General features: G+C 43.4%; 3 protein-coding genes and 1 pseudogene across 3 annotated transcripts in view; 2 read left to right on the forward strand and 2 right to left on the reverse strand.

Moving 5' to 3' along the window:
• Positions 1-1873: 1873 nt before the first annotated feature.
• Positions 1874-6883, reverse strand: LOC101775615 (HIV Tat-specific factor 1 homolog). The gene is given in 14 exon segments (XM_012847949.3): positions 1874-2297; positions 2589-2680; positions 2916-2996; positions 3178-3254; positions 3353-3433; positions 3526-3628; positions 3710-3799; positions 4393-4431; positions 4579-4671; positions 4756-4965; positions 5873-6090; positions 6175-6222; positions 6225-6302; positions 6588-6883. Coding segments are annotated over 14 exon segments (1443 nt in total). The 5' UTR covers positions 6694-6883; the 3' UTR covers positions 1874-2170.
• Positions 6884-7083: 200 nt separating this feature from the next.
• Positions 7084-10158, reverse strand: LOC101776021 (dual specificity protein phosphatase 12-like). Its single transcript, XM_022828383.1, is given in 7 exon segments — positions 7084-7670; positions 7979-8275; positions 8954-9032; positions 9114-9178; positions 9274-9327; positions 9697-9840; positions 9843-10158. Coding segments are annotated over 7 exon segments (1065 nt in total). The 5' UTR covers positions 10111-10158; the 3' UTR covers positions 7084-7512.
• Positions 10159-10601: 443 nt separating this feature from the next.
• On the forward strand, positions 10602-14440 carry LOC101768481 (annotated as a pseudogene).
• Positions 14441-15585: 1145 nt separating this feature from the next.
• LOC111257975 (UDP-sugar pyrophosphorylase-like) overlaps positions 15586-17589 on the forward strand; it is a 3041-nt gene continuing 1037 nt past the window's right edge. The window contains exons 1-3 of the mRNA XM_022828578.1: positions 15586-15702; positions 17067-17139; positions 17239-17281. Of these exons, the coding sequence (XP_022684313.1) occupies positions 17069-17139; positions 17239-17281 (114 nt within the window). The 5' untranslated portion in view covers positions 15586-15702; positions 17067-17068. The remainder of the gene's footprint in view (positions 15703-17066; positions 17140-17238; positions 17282-17589) is intronic.

Below are 17589 nucleotides of genomic sequence, written 5' to 3' on the forward strand. Positions count from 1 at the left end.
CTTCATTTATCTGGCAGGTACATTAGAAGAGAAGAGCTTAAGCAAGCCTAACGAGGTGTATGAGGCCAATCAAATCAAATAGATATGCTGATTCTGACAATGTAAGGAACAAATATTATGTAAATTTAGTTGATATATTAAACCACAACATTAGTAGTGTTATGAAATAAAATCCAGCTGAACAAATCATCAGTAAATTGCCATGATTAATTGTTCTTCGTATTGATTGCGTATGTTCCTAGTTTCTTAAATTAAGAGGTTAAAATTTACTTTGCATATGTAGGATGGAAGGAGGGATTATTCCAGTGGCGATGATGAGGAAAGGGACAGCTGGTGCTGACTGATGAGCCAATGAACAACAAGAAGAGGCGAGAGGTAGTCCTATAGTGAAGCAGTAAGCGTGTAATGTGTACAGCACTCAAACAAGCAAAATTTGCACAACTTTACACAAGTGCAATGGAGTTATTTATAGATGGTTGTATGTGTACAATTGTGCTATTGATTGGAAGGGATTTGAATGCAATACTTACAAATAAGAAAAACATGGACCAGTTCATGATGCATGCTAGTAACTCCAGAAACACATAATAAATTAGGCTTTATTTTTTCAAGTAAAATCATGTATGGATGTGGGAGGGCAGAAGAGAGTTGCTGGCGAGTGGTGACCCACGTTTGCAGTTAGGCTCCAATGTAAAAATACATGTTTCCATGCCTAAGGGAAAAAGTCTTAATAAGCTAATAAAGTAGGAAATGTGTCAAGGCCAACAACAATAATCCAGTACAAGGAAAACATCTTATGGAATTAACAAACTTTGAGAAACGAACAAGCAAGCATGTGTAAATCGCATCATTATTTTCATTTACATGGATAAAAGAGTGAAGTCAATGGGAGAGAAGCCATGGGAAGAACTGCAAATCTTGAAGGCCTGCTCCCTCTTGCTGGAGATCACAACCTCCGGCTTCACGGCTGCGTGAGTTTCTCCCTCGGGAGTCTCCAGGAGGAGTGAAAGGTTCTCTGTTCGGTAGGTTGTCAAGTTTACATGCGCCTTCCGTGGAAGCCATTCCTCGTGCTCGGCATGAAAGCTCAAGCTAGGCCTGCTGCCATCGAGCGACAAACTCAGTGAACAGAAGCGTCCATTGTCCAAGGAAGCGAAGCATGACCCTTCTACAACTGCAACTTCATGGCCCTCGTATTTCACCGGGAGCACAGTGATGGATAACTTGAGAGCGTTGTTCTTGCCAGAGGCAGCGACGCGAATGTGGTAGCCATTGATGGGCCCATTGTTCTTAGATGCGGCGAGGAAGATGGAGCCGTGCTGGGTGGCACGGCCGACGAAGGGCAGCTTGTCGTCGTCAACCTTGTGCCACTCGTGTGAGTCGGTGTCAAATGCGTGCGTGCCCCATGCCTGGTTGAACGATACCAGTATGTAGCGCGCGCGCCGACCACCGCGTAGGACACGAGGATCACAACAGGCAGAATGGTGTAGCCAATCGGGGTGAGCTTCCAAGGGAAGCAAGGTGGATGCGGCAGCTGAGCCCAGGAACACCCCTCCAGGTGGCGGCGGCCGGCGACGGAGACGACGACTCTGGCCTGGGAGAGGTCGAGGACCTCGAACCATGGCGGGAAGTCGGGGTCCGAGATCCAGGAGGGGGCATGGGACAGGGCGTAGACCCTGTCCCCCACGGCCGCCAGCGCAGGGCACGGCCTGGCGGAGCTGAGGCTCGGCCCGCGTCGTGGTGTCGAAGATGACGGTGTCGCCGGCATCGCCGCCGGCGCCGACCGCGCCGGGGAAGGAAGCGGTATGAATTGGAGTCGCTTTATTGTTGCAAGTCAAATAATTGTATTAACGCACGACGGGGATGGAAGTTTCAGTCAAAGCCCGAGAGGCAACGCAATACAACTTCATATACCGTTATTAAAAACAGATTTTGATACATATAGCAATGAACTTATCATTGGCCATCAGTATTTGTACTTTGATTGGTAGCAATATCACGAGCATTGGAATTGTTGCTTGCTACCAAGTGTTTCATGTTAGCACGGAAAATTGTGCATCTCTACATGTTGCAGTAACAGACAACGTGCTCATGGGTCATGGCTCATAAATGATACCCACTAACATAATCTCCTTTCATGCTATCTTACCGTACAAGAAGGCAATCTCATGCTCTAAGTTGACTCTTCTAACTCTTCTCCAAATCGATCCAGCCTTGACACCTCTGCATCATAATCACGGATTAGAGTATGGTTAACAGAGCCATCATCTTCACTCGCATGGATTTGCCGCCCGCCAAACCTGCAATGTGAAAAAATGAATAAATTTTATAGCGACAGATCAATCCAGGAGCACAAATGGTACTTGCTCAGCATTCTTTTATATAATCATAGAGTCAGTTGTATTTTGAATCAGATGGCAAAATTTTCCACAACGTTTCAGACCCAAATCAACGAGGAAATGATATATTAAAGGTTTTGTGAGGGAAACAAACATGAGATGCAACCCAAAATTCCATCAGATTCAGCTAATATCACCACACCATCACTTCATCAGAAACAAAGGAGAAAGGAATGATTTGGGTTGACTTACCATCTGCCATTCATCTTCTCTATGCACTTGGCGCCATCTTTCCGGTCTTTGAATTTCACCAACATGACACCCTGTGGATGATTTTCACAAACCTGCATGCAGAAACATGTAAAATTAACAACAGTGGTTTGGTGGAAACCAGAGAAGGATGCAAGAGGCACAATTTGGTGAGTTGCGGCTGATCCATGCCAATCTGACTTCTTTTTGGATGATTTATTGGTATCTCATTATTATATTGAAACGATCAAAAGTTCGTTTTGCAACAAAATTGGTAACATCTGTTTTCCAGACAAGTCAGAAAAGCTCCATGTCTGAGGGTAGGTGTACCTTGACATTATCCACTGGACCAAACTTGACGCATTCCTCTCTAACATCTGCCTCAAGCTCAGTAAGAAGTTCTTCATCAGCCTGCAAGGTCAGGATATTCTTGGTTAATCCAAGATAAACGAGAAAAAAAAAGTTGCTATGCAGCATGCACCTCATGAGCAAAATCTAAAATGATCTAATGTGCAACCAAGTACAAGTAAGCCCAGTCCCAGATCAAAAGCGCACATATTGCAGAAGGCATCAAGATACTTCAGCTACTTACTCTCAACTCAGCCGGAGTGAACATGTGCCGCAAAATAACGGTAGTAGGAATCATCACCTTCTTATCATCATGTCCACCTAGTTAGAGGAAATTATGAAGAAAAAAATGAGGTTAGATCCCAAGTTTGAATCAGCTATGATTAAAATAACTACCCAAAAACAACGATCAAGATTACCCCATCCAAGCATTTTGTCTTCAACCTTTTTGGTCTTCCTTTTCTTTTGTTTATCAGTTTTCTTTGCAATGAAAACATCACCTGAAACACAAGTAACAGCATCAGTGATAAGTTTTGTAGCTGATGGCACACAGAAGGTATTTGGTTTTTCTTATAGAACCATGAAACAATACCTTTCTGCTGAAATTCGGCCGGACTTAGAGACATCAGAGTCTTGCCACCAGGACGGAATGATGTCCTATCCAACAACTGAACTGCTAAAGCTACAGAAGGCTCCTGTATCATGGAAAGGGAAAAGCACATGAAAAAGAAATGCATAGTGATTCCAAATATCTGAGCAGCTTAACAAGGGGATACCTTGAGATATGTCACCAAGGCATCTCCCTTTTTCCTCCCAGTTTCCTTATCAGTATAGATCTTCACCCGGGGCTTTTTAGTCTCAGGGTCCTGTAATATCGATTATCAACAACACGTGTCCAATGCTTTAAAGTTTAAGAAAGAAATGTAAATGCCACATCACAGCCATATCCTTCAAAAACATAATATTAATAAGAGAAACAAAAATAGTTATTCAAGTAAAGTAAATGTCAAATAAATCTTGTAGTATTTTTTCAGTCTTAAGGCGCCCACAGCGTTTCATATATTAACATTATATCCACCTATAACTTATGGGCATTGTGCCGATATCTAGTATCATAATGCATGCTGCAAGTTTGGACAACTGAAATTAGCTAATTGCTCAATTTGATAGTGAAATATATAACCAATGAGTTGAACAGTTTGCAAAAATGAACAGACTTGACATGAAGAATTGAAGGTCCCAAGATTCAGATAAGTCAAACTACAAAGTTTTTGCCAATTAGTTACATTCTCAGATGGCAATTAGTTACATTCTCAGATGGCAACTACATACTAGTCACTAGTCCAAATACTGGCAAAACCAAGTTTCTTCACAAGAGAGAAAAATCAAAACATCACCAAGAGTGAATAACACAAACGCAACAGTTTTGTCTTTGCAACACAGCAGATTAAAAGCATACCTCCTTTATTATTCCACACTTGGAAAATACCTCCACGATCTGCAAAAGAAATCCAGCATCAGAAGTTCAGAATAAGCGTTTCAAGAATAACCAACTGATTAAGAATGTGTTAAATGGTCGTTCAACAAAATGATCTCCTAGAGAAATGAAATGTGGTTACAGAATTAGTTCATACAAGTAATTTACCTCCTCCAGTGTGACATCATCAGGCAGTCCATTTACATAGACATGTGTGTTGACTTTGAGATCAAACCAACTGTCTGGAGGTTTGTTAGCTTCCTACCACAGAAGTCCAACAGATAAGTACAAGACTAGATGCGACCAAACTTACCAAGAACTCCTACAATGACTTGGAAACAATACCTTCTTTTCAGCTGTTTTCTCAGAAGATTTCCGTTTCTTGTCCCCTCTCTTTTCCACTTTGTCTAATTCTTTGTTCTTGTTTTCATCCAGTGTGTTGACTTCTTCTACTGCAGAAGTACCAGGGATATCTGGCGCCTGAAATACTTCTTCCTCAAGTGCAAAAGTCATCTCTTCAACAGCATAATCTTCCTCTTTACCTGATGTGTCATTCTACAAAGGCGTAACAAAAACTATAAAAAAAATAAAGCTAGCAAAGAATATTAAAAAGGTGAGGGGAAAGTTGTTGTGCTCGAAGGATTCACAGCTGAATGTGATATCTATAAAATAATCTTTATGTGTACAGGATAATTATTGCCAACATAAAGCGATAAGAGAAACTAAAGGATACTGAGTGAACTATGATTTATACAGGTATTTGCTGGAACATAGATATTTAACCCTTCAAATAAAACTTAAAGACAATGCAAAAACTATTTAAGAAACTACTGTCCTAAGCAAGCTAGCAAAGCAAGAAGGGCTGTGGTGAGGGGCAAGAAACTGATAAGGAAGTAAGCTATAGATTAAAGAATCATTAATTAGATTTTCAATTTCTCTAAAGTTGCTAATGTGAAATATAAGATTTTTGTTTAGGAACTTGGCTTCGGTACTAAAGGTTACCAGGCCTGTTGTTTCACTCACATAGATTGAAATCTTGCACCAGCAAAAGTAGCTAAAGAAAAATATAAACGATGATCAACTGAAAGTAAAAATCAACATGATGCACAGATTAATTAAACATCTCCTGAACCTTGAGTGAGAAGAAAAATGATGCTCCAAGCTAACTGCCAAGCTAATACAATCTTCAAGAAACAAATAGTCTACTAAGGTATGGCTGGAACTTTCCGTCGGTCGGTCCTTTGTTACTGTGTAATTACATATAAACTAACCCAATGATCTAACACAAAGTTTTCATCATATGCCGATTTGCAATCTTTCATAAAGAAAGTGCAGGACATCTAAGGCTAACTAAGGAGACTATCATGTACTTCAACTGTGAAAAGACAAAAAAAAATTAACCAATACAACTAGGCAGTGTATATAAACCTAGCAATTGCAAGGTTAGATGAGAAATACTTACTTGAGGAACCCATGCCCTCAGAGTACGGTCCCATTTGTAAATGGTGCCATCATCATCAGTAAACTCCTCCTCTCCATCCGGTGGGGTTGCTGGCCGCTCATCATCCAGCTGGTTCACATCACCATCTTCAGCACTGCCTTTCAAGGCTGAAACCTCTGCCTCGGCTTCTATAACCTCCTTCTGAAATTTCTCAAAATCATCTTCAGCATCTGGAGCAACTGCACACAAATTCAATGAATGAGAGAAGAGAACCTTACATAATTTCCATTTCAAGGTGCAGTACAAGACAACAACATATTAACCTTGTTCGGATTGATCCTTTGCTGTGACTGCAGTGTGTAACTCAGGGTTGACGAGAGCAGCATCCATTCAGTCCTCCCTTCTGCCCAGAGCATTGTGCTCTCATTGAGATAACCATTTGCAAAATGTTCTGCAAAGGGAACATTTTTTGTTACATTTTCAATATTAGCTGGGCGGGCGAATATGAAGCAAAATCCTTCAAATTCAAAAGCGTGGAAGCGAAACCTTCCCCACGAGATCATCTACACGTTGATTAAACTTCAGGAAATGAGAATTAAATAAGCTTGAAGCTAGCTTCAGCAACGAGACGATCAAACAATTCCGCCTCATGGACTAAACCCTAAGCCCAACCGCACAGAGAAAACTCTGAAGTTAAAATGCACTAAATTGCAAGGAGGAAGCGGGATATGGTCACCTCGAAGCTCGGCAAGCGCGTAGGGGCCGACACTCTCCTGGTTCGGGCCGAGCACGTACCAGCCCACCTCGCCGGCGGCGGCTGAGCCGCTGGTCTCCATGGGCATCGAATCCGGAAGAGAAGAGAAGGGGAGGATGAAGCGGGCGGATAATGGGGGGACCAAATGGATGGGTGCCGGCGGCGGGGAAGGAAGGCGGAGGCGACTGGCAGGAGAGGCGCGGGCGGCGGGAGGGGCGGAGTGGTCAAGCGGAAGGACGGCGAGTCGGAGAAGACTCGAGAATGGAGTCACAGAGAAGAATCCATCTGGACGGGTGAGATAGCCCGTACACACGCGATCGAACGGTAGTGGACAGGTTTCCCGTTTCCTTCCCTGGTCCGCTGCTGGACTGATGTTTGCTATGGTCCTTTACTAGCTGGACTGATGTTTGCTCATGAAAATAAACTCATGACCATAGCAAACAATGTTCAGAAAATGAATCCAATGAAAACATTTTTGTACCCAAAAAACTGGAAACTGTTTGAATCTTCATAGATTAGTTGATCGCATATCACAAAAGTTTGAACCTTAAGATACATCCGCGCCTTGAAAAAGGAATGGAAAAAAAAGTCAAAAACATCCGTGGAGTTTGAATTCACTGAAAGATTACAGATACTGATGTGCCTTTCTCTGCACAATATGATTCGGTCCATTTCCAGCCTACAGACGACTGTCTCTCACAGCAAAATCTGTTGCTACAACATCAAATGCGTAATTTTGTACAATCTTTGCTGCACACAGCTATTGCGTCACTATATGCATGTGAATATATTGTACACGAAACCTTAAGCCAAAGCCACCATCCGCAAGGTGCCAGTATTGTCACACTCCTCATTATCCCTCAAACTTCACCAATGGTTTGGTCGCTCTGCAGGCCGTTCCCAATGTCTAGATGGTGCTGATATCAACTTTGCTCTTAACAATTTGGAAGGCAGGAGTAACCCAGCTGCCACAGTTGCACTGTATTCCTGACCAGTTAGGATAGTATCCTAACCGAGCTCCGCAGTGGATGCATGATAGCTTCCCCTCCAAAGCACCCTCTTTGACTGTTACGTGAACAAAGGCACAGGAGGAAACCATGTAAGGTATAGTAGTCTAGTAGAAAACAAAAAAAAGGAGAAACACCATCACTCTACTAAGACCGGTAACGAAAGCATGTGCACGATTGCTCAATCATTGAGTATCTATGAAGGTTTCATCTATAAGATGACCTAAACATCAAATTATGAAAATGAATATGGATTCGGTGGGAACCAACCATATAGTATGAATTTTTCTTTGCACAACACAAATAGGTAATTCGTGACTCATATGAATTTCATACACCAAGAGGAAGGTAATAACATCAGCCTACCTGGAGTCATCCATTTCAGAGGCTCGATAAATAAAGACGAGCAATCTTGTTCTTTGTTGCTGTATGAATGACCACTCTTCCTTCGGTTCCAGTCAAAGCAAGATTCACCTTCACCAGGAACATGACTTATAACATTGTCCTCCACAGCAATAATTCTCCTGCACTTCCTGCAGCGGTAAGCAGTTTTATGTTGCTCTGTCTTTGAAGGATCTTGACAAGAGCCAGGTAGTGGAGAAAGGCCAGGGTCATCTTCAAACATATAGCTGCCTATTTTCTCCCCAAATTTGTAGGATTGACCTGTGGGAGGAAAGACAGGTTACAGAATACATGTTTGTTCAAATGAACTGCAATTAAAATGTAATTGTATTGAATCAAGATTAGCTATTTAAAGATGCTGAATATTCTCACACTAGATGTAAAGGAACAACAATGTTCGTGACGCTGAAGCAGATCTAAGAACTTTTGAATCACATGATAAAACTAAGCATTTGACAATTTGACTATTTTGAGAGGAAAAAAATGATGAAACACATTTTTATTTATTCAAGGCACAGCTGCAGATCCTAACCATACAGCACTTGAAATGGATATAAGTTGTCATCACAAGAAAATTTACCAATGAAAAAGTATTCAAACACTCTGGATCATGAATCAGGGATCTTCTGGCCATAGTCATCTTATACAGTTATGGAAAAGCATGCTTTCGATCTAGAGATATATCAGACCACAATTGGATTTTATATCAATAACCAACAAATTTCTTTTTGGAAGCTTGCATCTGGCCTATTGGTCTACTTAAACCACACATGGCCAAGAACAACTAACCAACACTACTATTAGTGAGAGTAGTCGACGAGGAACCAGCAAATAAAGCATATAAAATACCCCAAGAAAACTGGAGAAAAGCCTATTGACTCAAATTTATGTCAGGACAACTAGTAACCACCACTTTAACCAAAATGGATCAAGACTAACCTAATAATTTTAAGCGGAATCTCTTGTACAAAGGACTTGAAGTATCGACTTTGAAGCCCATTTCTCCAAACAATTTCAACTGCACGACACAGAATGTTCAACTAAGCAACAAACACTCCAGGAGTTCATGTGCTGCCAACAGATCTTGAACAAATCTTACCTGTTCAAGAAAACCATCATTCGGGCATGCCAACTCAGAAATTTCCTTCAAAGATTCTAATGCTTCTGGAAGAAAATAACAAGCAAGGCCACATGAGTAAAATTCAACTAGAGTAGATGAAAAGATACATGTTATCTTTCCAGGAAAAGAGAGTTCAGACCTTCCAGAGGTTTCTGCTCTGATCTCATGAGATAAGCAACAATGATGGAAGCACCGCAATAAGTTTGAAAGTCAGTATGAATGCATATATATTATATAAAGATGAAAAAGGGAGCTGGCAGTATTAAAAGTGAACAGGCTTGTGCTAATCAATTTCCTCGATCGAAACACTATATGGGTATGTTAATCCAAATTTGCAATTGCAATTGTCAACCAGCAGCCTGCTGCAATTGGTTAGTTTCAGAAACATTTAGTTTTTCCATGCCGCGCCAACTGGTTAAGTAGGCAGTAACAGTTCGATTCTTGCTACCACACCGTATCCAATTCCATTGCTAAACATGATATCCCAAGATGGTACAGAACTACAGATCCTAAAATTACCCACAAAACGAAAACGGAAATGACAGTGCTTCTGAAGCCTACCTCATAGATACCCCGGCAAAGCAATGGACGAGGACATTCCCCACCTTCCTGCCATCATCGATGAAGTCAAGGCAGGGCTCGAGGTGGTCGAGCAGGTTCTCCTCCTCCGTATCCCGTAGCGGCACGGCCATCCGCGTGACCCGCAGCCGTCCCCAGCGCGCTCCACCACCCGCATCAGCGTCCCGGGGGGCACCGCAGCTGTCGGTGGCGCGCCCTCCTCGCCAGCGACGACGCGGCGGACCTCCTCGGTGGGGATGGCGAGGCCCGGGCGGCAGTCGGTGATGAAGGAGATGGAGGCGGAGCTGACGACCGAGAGGACGTGGGTGAAGGTCGGGGTGGAGGAGGAATCAGTGAGGGCGGCGATGGCATCTTTGATGTCGCCGAAGTAGAGCCGCTCGCGAACGAGGTGCGGCATGGCGGCGGAGGAGGAAGAGACCGGTGAGAATCAGTGAAATCCGGCGAGTGAATTCAGTACCAAGTCCCTTTTAACTTTGCAGTGTAAATATGCCTGCATGGCATTGATCTACACTATATTATAGAATTTCTTGTGTGTACAAATTGTTTCTCATATTTATGTATAGCAACTAGTTGCAAAATATTTTTATTTGTGTGAACGCATCGTAGCATTCTATTCTTTCTAATACCTCAAACATTCCATTTTCAAAGCAACTTCAAAAGCTTTCTTAAAATTGCTCTAAAATCTTATTTTTTAAAAAATAAGAAAACTTATCAGCTCCCACATTCATGTAAAAATACGCAGGCGGACGATGTTGAAAGTACCTCATGGCCCACGCATTTATACGGGGACCGGTCTTTTTCCCAATCCCGGAAATTACCGCAGCTCACGGCCACGGGCGGTCGGGCTCACGGAAACCGAGCGAGAAGGAGCGCCTGCAGCGGCTGGAGATGGCGCACATCAAGCTGGAGGCGGCGCTCGAGACCTCCGACAGGTGGCGAATCAGCGACGCGTCGCTGCTCCGGTGGCGCGGGAAGCTCAAGCGCGCCGCCCGGGACTGCGACGACGCGCTGCGCCGGTGCAAGCGGCGCGCCGTGGAGGACGAGGAGAGGCGGCGGCGGGCGGTGCAGGTCTCGTCCTTCCCTGCACGGCTCGCCCACGCCGCCAGGTCACTCCTCGTCGGCGGCCGCATCAGCAGCTTCAGCGACGACGACGACGGGTACGGCTGGAGCAGCAGCCCCGCCGCCGTCCGGAGGTTCGAGTGGCTCGCGGACGGCGCCTCGGAGTTCCTGAGGTTCGTGGAGCTCGGCGGCACGCCGCGGCCACGGTACACGTTCTTCGACCCTCTCATCGCGCGCCTGCTCGCCGGCGACGAGCTCCGGTACAGGCTTGTCCGGGGCGGCCCAGTACTACCTCTTCTGCGTCCGCCCCATATTCCTGGAAGGTCGCAGGGTAGAGGCGAAGCTCATCTAGGACGACGACGCGCCGGAGAAGAACCTGTGCATCGGCTCCATGCTACGGCTCTCGGAGAGCACCGACATCGTCGGGATCACCATCAGGTGCCTGCAGCTGCTGGTCACGCCCCATTTTAGGTTCACGGCCGAGGCCGCGACCAACCATCCGACGCAGGACTTCTCCTGGGTTCCCTACGCTGATTCCACTCACAAGGAGCATTGGAACAGCATCCACAGAGACATGAGCCAATGGTTTCGCCCGGACCCGTTTTGCTGCAACCATTAAGAGCCCTGCAGCAAGCACTGTGAAGGCAGCGCAGGCACAATGGGATCCGAAGCTGGAGAGATGGACGCATGTCCTCACAAGCTGGGGTGGTCTCTGTTCTCTGCTCTGCTCTCGGATTGGGGAAGCTCACGGTCACGCTCTGTTTCGGTTCTTCTTCGGCTGGAGGAAGAAAAAGAAAAAATAAGATGGGGAAAGAGCATAGAGGAGTTGAGCTGGGCCCAATTACGATGATGTGGCATATTTTGAGATATTGGGGGCTAGTTATTAGCGATCTGATGTGGGTTGATATATTTTTGGAGAAAATTTTTTGAAAGAGCCCCCAATACATAGTTTTGGGGAAGAACTCCTTGAAAGACTCTTGGAGTTCCTCTTATATGCTTAGATGGAAAATTGCACACTTTACATACTGAAGTACATGATGGTCCACCTGGGATTTTTTTTTAAAAAAAAGGTCAAACGAGCATTTCTAACCTGTTCCAAAATGGGCTAAGAATTTTAACTGTACATCTAGACATTTATTCCACAAGTTGAAGTTGCTCGAGCTATTTTGTGATAGCATACTCCAATCTTTCAGGAAGTTGAAGTATAAGGAAACAGTGGCCAACATACGGCCAAACTTTGGAACTAACAGCAAGGAGCTAATAAAGGTACAAAAACTTCCCTGTTTCTGTTATTTGATGGGACATGGCAATTCTTGGCTAATAGACTATCTCGTTTGCTCCGTCCTAATAAAGGTGCATCATCTTCTAAATCATACATCCGGTTTGCACAATGCGCTGGGAGATGTGGTAAAGAGTGATCCCATGTTGGTATGTGACTGGGAAGAGACACTAAACCAGGTTGCCAAGTGTACACCTGAGACCGAACCTGGTTCAGCACAAATTTACCATTACCTATCCTTTGGTTGGTTGTGGGGGGGAGTCATAGAGGTATGTTTCTTCCTGCCATCACGTAAATCGAGCCTTGTTGTTTATGAGAATTGGACTGTGTTGGTTGTGTAAACAGATCATTATGTACTAATCTATAATCGGGTTAAGGGTTAGCTAAATTTGAATGTAAACCCACATCTACTTATCCTTTTCGGGTCGAATAGCTTAATTATGGTAGTTTAATAGTCAATATAATGCTCTAACTGATTTTATTCATGAATCCTGACGCTGGTATTTGACAATAATAGCATGCATCTGGGAAGAAATTTCAAGAGGTTCTAGAAGAGGCTATTGTTCGTCCTCTTCACATTGAAGGGGAGCTATACATTGGCATTCCACCAGGTATGTTACAGATCTCCTATGAATTAGTGCTTAGATTGTTTCCAAGAACTCTACCCAATTAGATTTTTTTAACACTGTACCCAATTAGATTTTTTTAACACTGTACCAGATCTGCTGCTTACTGTTTCGTGATAAGGAATGTAGCTTTCCCTTGATTTTTTTACGTCGTGTGCTTAAGGAGTAAGAATAAAAGAACATTCAATGTCTTGAATTGGGTGTGTCGGGGTGTGTATTCAATGGGGGAAATACTTTCAGTCAAGCTGTGAGTGCAGGAGAAGCTGCACTGCATTTGTAATGGCACTACATTGGGGGTACTTTATTAAAATTTGATCAATGGAGTTTTGGACTTAACTGCTACAATGTGATTTTGGCAATAGTCATTTTCTGCAAGTACCTACTGTTGGTATGTTTTTGTATCATTATTTAATATTGGATGCTTATTTTGGCAATTTACATTAAAAAAAGGTATTAAATCTTTTTCTTTGTCTTTCAAACTCCAGGAGGGAATATTTGCTCTTTTAGATGCGCCTGCTAAGATTTTATTAGATTAATGAAAAACGTAATCTAGTCATGTTTATACTCTTCTAGTCTTCTAGATACCCTCTGTCTGATGTTCATTACATTCTGTCCCTTCTCAGGTGTTGAATCTCGTCTGGCAACCTTGACAGTTGACACTGAAGAACTTCAGAAGTTATCAGGAATCAAGGCAGGGCCAGGTGTTCCACCAGAATTGCTGAGCAATATTGCGCAAATGGCGTCTGGTGTACCGGTTCTTTTCAACACGTTAAATGTTCGTCGGGCCATTATTCCTGCTGCGAACGGCCCCTGCTCTGCTCGAGCACTTGCTCGATACTATGCAGCGCTTGCAACTGGTGGTTCAATTCCACCACCGCACTCTGCGGACTCCAAGCCACCCTTTGGCAGCCATGTGCACACCCCCAAGTTCCGTACCGCCCCACTCAAGAAGAAAAAAGGCGCTGGAAAGAAGAAGGGTGTCGGTTCCACAGGAAATCTCCAAGATGTGAGCAACACTGACAAGAATGGGTACAGCCAGCTACGCACCAGTGACGCTAACGACGAAGCAGCGGCAGGATCTTCAGCAGTGACAAGATCCTGGACGCGTTCATGGGTGTCGGTGAATACCAGAGCTGGCAAGTTCGGGCTCGGGTTCAGGAGGTACAACAACCGCAGCGGCACGCTGAGGTGCTTTGGGCACTCCGGGAGGGGCGAGTCCACCGGGTTTTGTGACGTGGAGAACAACTTTGCCATGGCGGTGATGGTGAACAAGATGTCCCTGGGAAGTGTCACTCGCGGCATTGTCCGGTTCATCTTGGAGGAGCTGGGTCTGCCTGTGCCTGACGAGTTCTCAACATCAGGGGAGAAGGGACCTGACATGGTGCTTAATCTTGCACCACCTCAGCAACAGAGATGACGATGACGACGAAGCCAGCTGGTTTGACTGTTAACGCTGTAACTGTCGTTGCAAAACTTACCAGTTTGGTAGCTTCTGTTGTGACACAAGACTGAATAGGAAGCGGGGAAAACTACAGGATTTTTTCGTGGTATATATTATACACACGCCATTTCGAATTTGAGGTGGAATGTAAAACTCCACGGACTGTTTTATTCGGCAGGATCTACAGTGTAAAGAAAGTTTACGTTCAAAGAAAATGGCGAGCTGGTATGGTGATTACAGATTTTTTTGAAGAACTGCACGATTTACAGTTTACAAGCTGAGGGTGAGAATTGGGAATGTGCCCATCAGTTCCCAGAGACCAGTACAAGAAAATCACATGGTAATTCTGCTTTCTGTGTGCGTTCAGCTCCTCGCTGTACCGTGCTTTTTCACAATGCTATTATCTTGTTTTGGCTCCATGATCGAATTTTGTTGTTACTCTCGAATGATATACCCCGAATAAGTGCAGCGAACTTCAAACTATAGCCTTTTGAAACATTGGTATGTTTCTCACGTTAGCTTACGGTTGTTTTAAACGGATATAGCTAAATGAAACAGCTATAAGTTCTTTGGATTTTTTTCATTGCACCAACTGAAATGGTGATTTTTATTGATATGGAAAATAAAAATGATATAAGTTATATTAGTATATTTGATAGCCGTCCATACGAAAAAGTTGGTTGATTTTAACATGTACTGACTATTCTATACATGAAACTTCTTGCACGTGAAACAACGAAAATCCACACATAGTATTTTTGGAAAATTTCAGATCTTACGCATTGAAGTCAATTAAACATTAAAATAGATATAGCAGTTCCGACAGTCAACTACTTAAACATTAAACAAGAGTAGCACATAATCGACCTTTTTTTCTATCAAATTATAGTCAAATGTACAAATAGAACTTACACCATTTTTATTTTTTAAATTAATAAAAAAAATCACCATTTTAAATGGCAGAATGAAAAAAATTCCAAAGACCTTGTAGCTGCTTCATTTGGCTATAAAGCCTATAGCTATTTCAAATGGCGGTAAGCTGGTATGGCAATCCGTTTACGTCAGGTTACCGCCGCCGTTTATGTCAGGTTACCGCCGTTTTAAACGAACGAAACAGCTATAGTCATATGAAATGGTTATATAGGTACAAAATTTGTAAATTTTTTCTCTCATAGTGGAAGGAGGGTTAGTAGGGATAGCCCACGCACGCTAGAGGTGCACCAAAGGCCAGGCCCAAGGCCCATCTCATCACACACGTGGGCCTCTCGATCCTCTGAAAAAAAATGTCGGCCTCTCGATCTCTCCTCTCGTCGGTAGAGTCCACTCCAGTCTGCCTGTGCGCGCCAGAACACTTTCAGATAAGCTAATGGCCTCCCAAAATCTGGGAGGCAATCGTGACGTGAACTATTTCCAACTGCATGGAACCTGGTCAGGTCGATCAGGCAATAAAGGGACGTGTTGTTCATGCGCCGCGCCGTCCCCTCGCCTCCGCCGCCGAATCCGAGACTCCGATCTCGGGTTCGACGCAGCGCACCAAAGCAACCCCGGCGACCGGCCCGATCAACTCTCCTCTCCGCGCGTCAGGTGGTCGCCTCCCCAGATCTCCCCGCCTCGTTCCGTTTGTCTCGCTCGTTTTGTGTTGTGCCTCGCTTCGATCTGGTGGGTGGCGTTTTCCGCGCGGGCCTGGGCCGATCTGCGTCGATTCGGTGGAAAGTTTAGTGTTTATGGATTGAGAGCTAGTTTTGCCAGTATTTCCTTTGTCGGATGCGCGGCTTTTCAGCTCGATACATGGTTTGTTATGCAGGATTTGATTTTCTTTAAAAAATAATGTGGTTCAGGTGCCAACACGTAAACTTGTTAGTTGTGGCTTTAAAAACTCTGCAGTCTTCCGTATGCAGCTCGTGGTAGCTTGGCTGTAGCTATGTTTTGCCATTGAGCGACTCGTGCTATGCTTGTGATATTGGTATCAAGCTGTTTGAATTAGGGGAATGCTTGATACTTGATGAGATTTTATTATGTAGTGATGGGCGACTTTCTGTTAAAGGGAGGATGAAGTGGCAACATGGATTTGTTACAGGGTAGAGTAACAGATAGTGTTATGCCATGTATGAGATGAGCGAGTGATTGTTCTAATATTGTCTGAACTTCAAACCTTTGACTTTTGATTTGTCAGACTAGTCTAGGCAATTATATCAGTCTGCTGTTATGTATGCTTAGGGCCTGTTTTCTTCCACTTGCTAAACTTTAGCACCCGTCACATCGAATGTTTAGATACTAATTAGGAGTATTAAACGTAGACTATTTACAAAACCCATTACATAAGACGAATCTAAACGGCGAGACGAATCTATTAAGCCTAATTAGTCCATGATTTGACAATGTGTTGCTACAGTAAATATTTGCTAATGATGGATTAATTAGGCTTAATTAGGCTTAATAGATTCGTCTCGCCGTTTAGATTCCACTTATGTAATTGGTTTTGTAAATAGTCTACGTTTACTACTCCTAATTAGTATCTAAACATTCGATGTGACACGTGCTAAAAATAAGACACGGGAAGAAAACGCCCCCTTAGACTTAGATTGCAATGAATCAGCTGTCCTAGTTTGTGAGCAGTTGAGAATGCATTTTGTCTCAATTTTGGAGCTTGGATGACTTCTCTGTTTTGATGGTTGATCTTTTCTAGGGTGCAACTGTTTACCTGTTGACTCTTGCAAATTAACGGTCACTTGACTTCTAGCCTGTTCCTTGTCTCAAACTCAAATAGTTTTCTTTGGTCCACAAACATATTTTTTGTGGTAGGCTCTGTGCAAGTTTGTTAGAAGCTGTGTTCACTATGCTATTCATTCTTTGATCTAGGTTGAGGATTAAACTTTTTTGTATTTCCTTCACATCTGTCACATGTACTGTACATTTTGTGTCTTAACATGTTGTTTTGTTTGCTACAGTCATGGCGGAAATGGCACCTGAGGGTTCCAAGTTCGATGCTAAGCACTATGATTCTAAAATGCAGGAGCTGCTGTAAGTAATATATTGCTTTTTTTGTTGTTGTTCAACCTTACCTATTTCCATCATCTGTGAGTCTGAGTTCCAAGCCTACCTCTATTTCATGTAATACAGGAGCACTGGTGAGACTGAGGAATTCTTCACCTCAAATGATGAGGTTTTTGAGAGCTTCAATGACATGGGCCTCCAAGAGAACCTTCTGATGTGCTTTGATCCATCAATTGAATTAAATTAACAGAGTCTTGCGCACCACAGAGACGAATACATTAGGATGTACTTTATTCCGAAATAATGGTGCATAATTATTCAGCCAACTTAGATCCTACAGGTACTTTCATGATTCTTGTTGGGGTCGAGTTAGGTGTACATCAGTTGAGTACCACTTGCTGGACACATTTTACGTGAAATTTGATTGTTATAATGTACGTGAATAGTGTTATTATATACATTCCTAGGGAAAGACTA

The sequence above is a fragment of the Setaria italica genome, chromosome VII, assembly GCF_000263155.2.
Source record: "Setaria italica strain Yugu1 chromosome VII, Setaria_italica_v2.0, whole genome shotgun sequence".
Classification (NCBI taxonomy): domain Eukaryota; kingdom Viridiplantae; phylum Streptophyta; class Magnoliopsida; order Poales; family Poaceae; genus Setaria; species Setaria italica.